General features: G+C 47.6%; 1 protein-coding gene across 1 annotated transcript in view; it reads right to left on the reverse strand.

Moving 5' to 3' along the window:
- Positions 1-1,823: 1,823 nt before the first annotated feature.
- LOC143016147 (uncharacterized) overlaps positions 1,824-10,337 on the reverse strand; it is a 15,822-nt gene continuing 7,308 nt past the window's right edge. Inside the window, exons 3-9 of the mRNA XM_076170322.1 lie at positions 9,970-10,051; positions 8,807-9,167; positions 7,830-7,904; positions 6,294-7,429; positions 5,287-6,116; positions 4,419-4,676; positions 1,824-3,594 (exon numbers count right to left, since the gene is read on the reverse strand). Of these exons, the coding sequence (XP_076026437.1) occupies positions 3,341-3,594; positions 4,419-4,676; positions 5,287-6,116; positions 6,294-7,429; positions 7,830-7,904; positions 8,807-9,167; positions 9,970-10,051 (2,996 nt within the window). The 3' untranslated portion in view covers positions 1,824-3,340. The remainder of the gene's footprint in view (positions 3,595-4,418; positions 4,677-5,286; positions 6,117-6,293; positions 7,430-7,829; positions 7,905-8,806; positions 9,168-9,969; positions 10,052-10,337) is intronic.

The following is a 10,337-nucleotide window of genomic DNA, read 5'->3' on the forward strand; positions in this document are numbered from 1 at the left end:
TTAAAACTATCAAATTACAGAAATTAGAGAATCTTCACAATCTTAAAGACACATTGTTCTGTACAGAGTCGCCTTTGGAAGAAGTGTGAATCGATGAGGAAGAACAGAATTGCCTCTTCAGTGAGCTACAAGAGAAGTCTGATTGGGGAGTTTCTAAAGGAACAATAGAAGTCCTTAGCTACACTGAGGTGGATCAAAGAGGAACGTTACATTTCAACACATGTATTAACCCTTCATCAAGCCTCTAGGTTCAACAGGTGACTGAGTGATATCTATGTGTCAACTGATCGCGACTGTTCTATGACATCACTGTTTGTTTTGAAAGATTTTCAGGTTTCAGACCAATAAAGTCTTTCTTTTCTTTGGAGTTCTATTTGGACATTGCTCACGTGCATTCATAGGTTACAGGTGCTTGGGTTCTTATATGAGATAAAAGGAGTTCAGAGTACAGGGACACTTGTGAGGACATCCTCCCATAGGCTGCTGTGACAAAGAAACAGCAGACATGCGGAGGTTCATGAAGCCGATAGCAGCAGAGATTGTCTCATAAATGTGCAATTTATCCCAGAGGAATGAAAAAAGGACAATGATCTGATCCATGAATCTATTTTAAAACTTATTCTATCTTTTAATTGGATCAGAACTGTTATTGTCGTCCGCCCACACCTCTAAAAACAGAAAGGTGAGTCGCACTCCCTTTAGTTCCTCTCTTTGTCTTGGAGGAGAAGAAGATTAATATAGCAGACATATTCAGTCCTTTTCACAAACAATTCAATCAGTGTCTTTGTGTAAAAAGATTTGATATTCATAGTCACTCTGTGCAGAGCTAGTGAAGTGCATTGATCAGGCTGTGCTACCTGAGAATATCAATAGTATCGTGTTCTTTTAAAGACACAGGATTGATCTTTCTTCAAGACGCTACAGGGACTGGCATCACCACTGATATGGCTAAGTTTGTAAATGTCATTTGTGCACAGGATACTGAGGAGAACAGGTGAGTGAGGCGTCTGGCAAAGGCCTGATCGACTTAGAAATAGTCATCATTATGAAATACAGAGACCGACCGTTGGTATTGATTTTGTTTTGTTAAAGGAATAAAGAGACAGAAGAAGAAATGCCACATTTGGCCTTTGTTACTGAGAATAACAAAGCTTCCACAGTAACAGCAGGATTGTTCTTATTGTCTATTTACTGCCACCCTCTGGACAAACGTTGAAACAGCAGCTTTGTTAACTTCTAATTGATTTTGCTCGAACACAAGCGACACCAGCAGGTCTGAATGAGTTAAACACAAGCGCGGTTTGTGTTCAACTCATTCAGAAGTGTGAGAAGTCAGATACAACCGACATCCAGAGTAAATCTGCGTGTGTGTGAGTCTACAAAGCGCCATCAGCCCAACATCGACTCACCTGGTGGCCGCCGGCTCAGCCTCGGTTCAACTCTCTACTGCAGCGACACTTTGTCCTACCTGAGCCAAAATCCTGTTGTTTTATATCGTGCCATGTTAAACTGCTTTCACCAGGCGCTCCAGCTTGCTGTCAGGAACCTTGGGTCCCACAAACACAAAGTATCTCAACTCAAAAGCTCATATCAGCGTTCGTTCAGTGTTTCTCTTCTTCATTGACGCCATCACGGTTACTGAAGCAACACCGCCATCTAGTGTAAAAGCAGTGAACTGCACGCGGCGGAGCTCTGGTCCCTCATTCAACAGTTTTCCAATATGGTGACGTAACTCACAAGAACACATTCATTTAATTTTCAATTACATTTTGGTTGAATTTGGCACCAAAGAATAACCCCGACACAGCCGATAGAACTTTAGATTTTTATAAGACTTGTAAAAAAAAGAAAAGAACATAACACAATAACGAAGGCATGTCATACATTTTGTTGTTTTTTTCTTTGTTTCTGTGAGTATTATTTACAAACAGGCTTATGTACAAATAGCAACAACTCAGAAATGGAAAAAAAAAAAGCTACATGTCATCTAGCACAAACAACCAGTTAGCATAATGATAATAATATATTTGTTATGTACAATGTAACTGGCAAGGCTAGGGCACGAAAGAAGAGAAAAGACTCTGCTAAAAGGTTTAAATTACTTCAAGTATCTGTGTGGAGGTTTCATGGAGGCCGTAGTCCACTGGACACAGATTGCCAGCAAAAACTGAAACAAATTAGAATAATCTGGTCAAGACGCAAACCGTTGTAGTGTGGCCGGGAAAGGATCAAAGCTCTAGCCATCGAGAAGACAAACACGGACGACACAATGTGGCCACACGGAACAGAACAACAACTGACTGCTCTGATCTGTGCCCACTTGAACAAACTTAACACAACTCAGGTAAATCTCCTTTCCACATATAAAGTGATATCCAGCTTAATGGCCTATAGCACCCTTTTACTGCTTTGAATAATAAATGTGCAACAGGCAGAAAAAACAAAACAACATCCTGCTACTTGGGCAAAGTGGTGGCTGTTGACATCATGACTCTCCGTGTTTCCAGAATGGGAATAATCCCCGAGCGACGGGATCAAACCCCTTCCACTCTACTTTGGAGTTTGTCAAAAAAAGAAATATTTCATCACATGTCCTAGGTTTGTAGTCACTGCAGAACAACAACCGGTTCATCACCTCGTACCTTGTGTGTGTGTGTAGATGAAGGTCCAGACAGAATCAAACCAAAGTCAGAATTGCACACTGGGCTGTATGAAATGCAGAGAGCTTGTTTGAGGAAAGATCTGGCTATTCGTCTAAGTTAGCAGTAGTTAGAGTCGCCTACTCTAATCACAGAGCTGGTAGAAAAGCAAAGTGAGGCCCGAGCACAGGCCCTTTGTCCTCTTAACGTCTCCCAAGTGCATGAAAAACTAATGCTACTTCACGACGTTCATATAACACTGTAGGCTCAGTCGCCTCCTTTGTTGACATTTCATCTTAGTGAATCCATTTTGGAAGGAAATGACAAAGTTCATATACAAAACAACACAGGCTGCAGCCCGTGCTGTGGTCTGTCCAGAGGCAGCTCTCAGATGGAACCCAGCCAAGTGCACTGCTTTCTGACAGCACTCACCGTGTCAGCCTCACTCCGGGACTCCGTGAAGACTCTAAAGAAACGTTAAGACCTTGGAGTAGAGCAGCACAGGAGGTGGAGGAGGAGGAGGAGGTGGTGTCAAATTAGAAGCTGCGTAAAGACTAGAACAACTAGTAGAGCAAAATGTACGGCGTGTCCTCACAGTGCGAGTGTGTTTCTTGGGCAGTTGGGTACCATTTGAGAATCTGCTCCAGTCCTGTCCACTGCACCAAACAGCTCCAAAAGGCCGCACGCACGCCGTCCTCCTCTCAGCAGACAGTGAGGGGCAGGGGATCGTTGTCACGCCGCTGGTTCTTCTTGAGCAGCTGAATGCGGTTGTGGCAGTAGAACTTGATGGCCCGCCAATCGCGGTGGTTGCTCACCAGCAGGGGGCACTGCTGCAGGCAGCGCTCACAGTCGGCCTTGGCCGGGACGCGCAGCTCTGTGATGTTTCGCGTCAGGTGCTCCTCCACTGCCGCGCGCTCAGCTTCAGACCAGGGACGCTTCAGCACGCCGCGCTTACCTGAGGAGGTGGGCGGAGTTACAGAAGACACAATCATGTCAGCAATGGAGACTCATTCAAAATCAAAGACATTAGGTCATTCAGTCTCTGATTCACAGGGGGGGTGGGGGTGGGGGGGTGGGGGGGAGAGAGACAGAGACTATTGATCTAACCTGAATGATTAACTGAGTGGACTCGGATGTATTAATCATTAACATGTGAACCAAACACACTTTTAAACACTGCCCAGATTTCAAACCACTACGATTTACCATCAGGATTTATGAGGTCGTACACAAGTCGCTTCCGCGACATGCAAATGAGGAAATACTGTTGTGTCTCTTCACATGCAAATGCTCAAAAAAGGGCCAGGAACCGACATTTATGAGTCAAGGAATGTTTCCCTGATGCAACGTTTCCTTAACGCCCCCTTAAATCTGGCACTGTGTTAATGCCCCCCCCCCCCCCTCCCCTTGTTGGAGCCGGCTGGGACAGAGGTTTACACTGTGGATTGATCTGTACTTTTAAATGCTGATCAACCAAGCTGCTTTAACTGCTCGGCTTTAAATAACTTGTCTCCTCTCCCTCTTGATGCTTCCTCACACTTTGCTTTAATCTCTGAATATTTGTACATTTTAATAAGTCTTTTGTTTTTCAAATGATGATGCTTTTGTTTTTTTGTTTTATTACTTTTTTGCATTTGCATTTTTAATTTCCTTTGTTCTTCAGGTATAATTGCATTTCTTCATCTCTCCTGTGTGTTCTCTTCTCTTCACTTCCTGTTATTTGTTGATTGTGTTTCATTAAATTGTGCAAATAAACAATAACTTGAGGCCCAAACCAACCTGATTGGTGCTGACCTGAGCCTCTCCTGCGGTTGGCAGATGGAGGCGGGGCGAGCAGGGCAGGTGGAGCGGGCAGCTGGAGGTTCTTGAGCTTCTTGGGCCTACCCACCCGCCCGTTGTTCTTTCCCTTCCTGACGTACAGCAGGGTGGGCGTCGGGATGGGGACGGGAGGTGGCGGAGGCGCCTCAGCTTTCTCCTTCACCTGCTCCCCGTCAGACTCTCCCTCTGAGTACGAGTCTGCCGAGTTTCCTGACATCACTGGGAGAGACGGGGATAGGAGGGAAGAGAGGACAATCAGGCAAGTGGAAGGAGGGAAGACGGACTGCTCAACTTACAGGAGGACTCGGTTTGAAACTTAATCTTGAAAGCAGCAGCAGCAGTGTGTTGCTATTGGCATCGGCTCGCCTTGTGTTATTGATATTTGTTTACTTTTCAGGTGCTTACAGTCACAACATAATACTGCCCTGTTCTCTTTGGGGGCCTTCAGCTGAGCCACCTCTCACCAAAGAGCCTCTAAGTATCAATATGAAGCCATCCCACTGAAGACCCATGGTTCTCCTCACTTCCTGCCCGGCTGCCAGTATAGTCACAGGTTGAAGCTTTCACCAGCATCCATTATGGCCATGGAACTCCCAGAAGGAATCAAGTTGACTGAGCTTAAACTCCCCTCTGACTAACTGATTCACTCTGATGTCAAAGTGTCTCCTCTCCTTTCTTTAATGAGCACTTAAACCACACACATACAACTTCTGTGACACACTTCATTTATGCAGTGAAACATTGTGTGTTTGAAAATAATATCAAAACAAAGAGCAGCACCTCAGCTGAGCAGACACCACATCCTTTAATACATTTAAATCCTCCTCACCATCGAGCTCCAGGCAGATGTGGTTCAGGCTCATCCCTCTGAACAGCACTCCGTCTCTCTCGCCGCACAGCACCACTCGCCCCACTCTGCCCATCAGGCCTGGGTCTTGGCCAATTCCGGCGCAGCTCTGAGTCACATGGTACTCTCTTTCCAGGAAGTGCTCCAGCCTCTCCACGGCGCTTCCTCCCGGCTGCCCCGGCTCCTCTCCTTCCCCGAGCAGCAGGAGCTGGGTCAGAATTGCTACCTGGCGCCGGACCCTGGTCTGGGTCAGGGCGCGGGGATTGCGGGTACCGCTTGAGCGGGCCAGGCTACGTAGTAAGTCAGTGCCTCGGAGCGGCGTGGCGGGAGAATGGTACGGCCTGGCAAAGACATATGGGTTTGCAGGGTCAACGCCAACATCTTGTCGTGTCTGCAGAAGGAGCTCCAGACAAGGCTCACAGTGAGGGGGGAGGATGAGCGGCTGGACGCGACCCCGTTTACCCTGGACCCCGACTCTAGGGAGATGGGGAAGTACAAGACGCTCAAAGGGGGACAGGGATGCCTCCAGTGGGGTGAGGGCTGGGGGGGCGCCGGGCGGGACGGGGACAGGACACTGGGGAGTGACACGTGCACGGTATTCAGCAATGGTCAGCTTGGAGACCTCACACTCACGTCGGCGGTTGTACAGGATGAGTAGCGCCAGACTAGAGTGGCAGAGGAGGCGCCAGGCCTCGGCCGACTGCAGCTGCCGAGACAGAGACAAGAAGGCCGAGTGCTGCAGCCGGCGCAGGTAAAGCACCAGGGAGGACAAGGACGAGAGGAGCGGCAGCATGTGGTGACGTCCTGAACCACTGCACAAAGAGAGAGAGTCAGCAATTAGTCTCAGTTTTGAATTCCTAGTCAGAGCAGTTTTAGGCTTTTATTACATTTTTCTACAAATGGTTCTAGCAGCTTTCATGTTTTTACAATTCAGCATAACTCACACATTTCAATGATTGGTGACAAAGCAGGCAAACATCTCAACTTACCTCAACAAGTCCTTGTCCTTATCTTCTGCCCCACTTTCATCATCCACCTCCATTACTCCGTTCTCTTCCTCATCCTCTTCTTCCTCCTCCTCCTCCTCCTCGTATTCCTCTTTTGGTGGCTCCATTTCTTTGGCCAAGTTACTGCTGAAGGACTGAGGGCACACTACCTCTATGTCCTCATCTTTGGGTCTCTTCACTTCCACAACCTCCACGTCGTCTTCGTCTTCATCCTCTGCCTCCTCCTCATCTTCGTGCCTTTCTTTCTTCAGCCTCCTCACCCCTCCCTTCCTGGGTGGAGTCAGAGCCACAGGCGGCGGACTTCTCTTCAAGACGGACACGGCCACAGCATTCTGACCTCGTGGAGGGGTCAGCACAGGTGGGATGGAGTTTCTTCCAGAGGAGTTGGGGGATTGGCTGGCTGCTGTGAGTCGAGGCGGGGACATGGAGAGGTCCTGGACGCCACTGTGGGACAGCTCCACGCTGCGATTCTGCGATGATTGCGAGTGCTGCAGAGGGTTGGTGGGACCTGTGGCAGGATTTGTCTGATGTGCGTGCAGGCGGGGCATCTGTGTGTAGCGCTCCACCAGGGCGGAGCAGACTTCAGGCTGGTGGGAGTGGTGCTTATCCAAGTGGCGGCCCAAGGAGCGGAAGTGACGGCCGCAGTACTCGCAGGTTTGACGCATGGCGTCTATGGAAATCGCCCCCCTGGAGAGACTTGTGTTGACCTGACCTGTGGTGTTGGGTCCTAGCGGAGCCGGAGCTTTGAACAAAGGCTTGGCTGAAGGGGAGGAAGAAGACGAGCAGGGAGGAGAGGACTGAGGTGGAGGATGGGAAGAAGGAGGAGGGCGATTGAGGTGAGGATGATTGGTGGAGGAGACCTGTGGAGGCCGTCCAGGTGGGGTCCGGTGGGGGTTCTTCTTCTTTGAAGGAGTACCGCGTCGTTTCTTTCGCCGGCGGACGGCGCGCCCACGTGGGCTGGTGCTCTCCTCGTCGCCGCCCTCTGAGTCGCTACCATCAGAGTGGGAAATGGGAGAGGAAGAGGGTGAGAGGGACCAAGAGGGGGTGACAAAGTCCTGCTGCTGCTGCTGCTGCTGCTGCTGCTGCTGCTGGGTTGTCAGAGAGAGGGGTTCCTCCTCCTGGAAGACAAGAGGCGACAGAGGAAAAAGACACGTCACTGGCCATCCTAAAGACCCGTGTGCAGCATTAAAATATAACAAAACATACGTGTTGGACAGGCAGGAAGTCTGAGCACAAGTCAACTCACATAAAAAATATTCTTTAACTGATGACTTTCATTTGTCATTTTAATATTAATATTGTTCAGAGGACGAGGTGTGATGATGCTGATGGCAAAATCAGTGAAGCCAGAGGCAAGAGAGGACTTATCTTAAAAATAATAAATATTTATAGTGGCCAACAGAGTGGGGTGAGGCAGCTTTGTGCATCATCATTGTGTTGTGTAGCTACTTAACAGATGTGAGAGTATTTTCAGTCTTAATGGGCGCTTTGAGGCAACAGGTGATGTTTTTTTTGTACCTTTTTGATATTGTTGTTATTCTCTGTGTCAGAGTTGCACTCATGCTGCACCGGAGACCCAGGGCCTCGGAATCCCTGCGGGACACACAAAAGCCATATTTAAAAAGCCTCCTGCACGCTGCTCGTTCGTCTTTACCATCGCAGTCACAGCCTCGCCTGTCACTCAGAGAACAGGAAGACAACCTTCAACACTTAATTGTTAGATAAGTGGCTGTCTCTGAAATTTCCATTAGAAAGCCAGTCAAGTAAAAAGAGAGATGCCTTCAAATATATGAAACAAACATGAAATTCTCTTGAATAAGAATAAATTTGGAACAATATGTGGCTTAACAAGTTACTAAGGTAATAACAATCAACCAGTTAAATAATAATCTTTTAGTAATATGTTTACTTGCACCAACCAAGTTTTTAAATCCCTCTGTCTTAACACACACACACGGTGCACATCAAACCTCTGATTTTATTTATCTATAATGTTGTCACTCATATTCTCAAATTAATTCCGCTATCATCATTTAGTTGGGTTTAATTGATCCAATCTGATGAGATCCATTGAACGACCAGATGTCTTGTAATAACCATGGTTACTGTTGCTAAAGGACTATAGGTAGAGAGCTGGAGCTCAGCCATCACCATGGTAACCCCATGCCTTGCTTAGCTATGTGCATGTGTGTGTGAAGGAGAGAGAGAGAGAATGCACATGTAGTTGCTTATCTGACGTCACCAGAGGTAGACGGTGTGAATGATCTGCACTTGTGAGGAGCTCACAAACACACACAGATTAGGGAGGAGTCTTAAATGAATTATCATCTTATCATGTTATTATCTCAAACATCCTGATCTCCAAATTGTTCATGTATGAGTGTCAAATTGATATTTTTGGGGTCATTCATAATGTTTGTCCAAGGACCTCATAAGTGCAGTATAAAGGCTAAACAGTACATGTGTGTAGTGTTGTGTAGTGTGCAGGGTCTTACCAGATTCTCTCCCCACTCTGTCAGACTGTAGTCCACTGTTATCTCCTCCCCCTTGGTGATGTCTCGGATGGCGATCACCACCAGCCGCACCTGGCTCCCGCAGTGAACCTCCCGGATGCGGCAGTTAGGCGAGGCAGGGAAGGAGCTGGCCGCCGCTGCAGCAGGAGCAGAGGCGGTCAGGGCAGCCGGAGCTGTGGACGCGGGGGTCAAAGCAGAGGCCTGGGCTGAAGCTGCCGTGGTCGGAGCAGGAGCTGGGGTTGGTGTCGGGGTCGGGGCTGAAGAAGCTGCTGAAGTCGGTGTAGAGGCTGAGCTTGTCTTGGATCCAGCTGAAACTTTCTCATCGGCTTGCTCTGATGGGCCACTGTGGGACAGGGGAAAGAAGAAGATCACAGGTCACACACAGGTCACACACCTTGATAAGACAGCCAGTCCACTCTGTTCCCAACTTATTTTTGGCTTCGCAAGAATGTTTTTGGTACGCCTCAGGCCCACGTGTGCGACTACATCAGAGGTAACCATGTTTATACCATTCAGAGCCAGCTGGGATAGACAGGGGAGGGGTTGTTAACAGTGACTGTGTGTGCTTGTGTGTGTGTGTGTGTGTGTAAGACACACCACACCTGCCGTGCATGAATTGGGTGGGCCTGTCGGAAATTTTAAAAAAGTTGAAGGAAAAGTACAAAGGCCTTTAAATACATAAACAATATATAAACTGGAGCTGTTAGGGTGGTATGGAATCCAAGAACCAACTTTGCTCAGTTTAATTATTGTGATCTATTTTTTTTTACAGTATGGTTTTCAGTCCTGAGAAGCTGCTTAACAGCCGCTGGTTTTTATTTATTTTTATTGTGTCCCTCAAGGTTTCAAGTTATTTACAGTTTTTATTTTTTCTATCGTGTCATCTGTGTCAATTTTCCAAATGAGATAACTCCAGGGACGTAATCAGCAGCCTATAAACCGCAGAATCCTCTGGCAGCAGAAAACAACAACTTCTGAATGAGCGGGGGAAAATCAGTTTGAAGTTAAAGCAGGGACACTCAGTCTGCATGCACACAATAGGAGCTGGAAGTGTTTTATATAATATGCAAACTTGGGAAAATAAGTATGCAGTGAACAGCAATATGGAAAGAAAATACAAAATGAATACAACTTAACACACTAACCAGTTGTGAGGCGTGGGCTCCGTGTTGAAGAAAGGCCCGTCGAGTGCCGGACGTTTATTCTCTGCTGCCTCCTTCCGATCACCTGAGCGCAGAGCAACAGTAACAGGATTACACACTAGTATGCAGGCACACACACACACACAAAGGTCAGCACCCTGTTCGATGAACACATACCCAGGTGCACGCCAGTATATACTTAGGCACCACACGCACACACGCACGCACACACACAAAACTAGGTCACGCTCACTTGCACAAAGCCCCACCCCCATACAAATCACACAGATACGCAGACAGATCACACACACACACATGCGCACACACACACACACACACACACACCCACACCCACACCCACACACACACAC

This window comes from Genypterus blacodes, unplaced genomic scaffold (genome assembly GCF_046128005.1).
Source record: "Genypterus blacodes isolate CSIRO-AG114 ecotype Tasmania unplaced genomic scaffold, CSIRO-AGI_Gbla_v1 ptg000216l_1, whole genome shotgun sequence".
Lineage (NCBI taxonomy): Eukaryota > Metazoa > Chordata > Actinopteri > Ophidiiformes > Ophidiidae > Genypterus > Genypterus blacodes.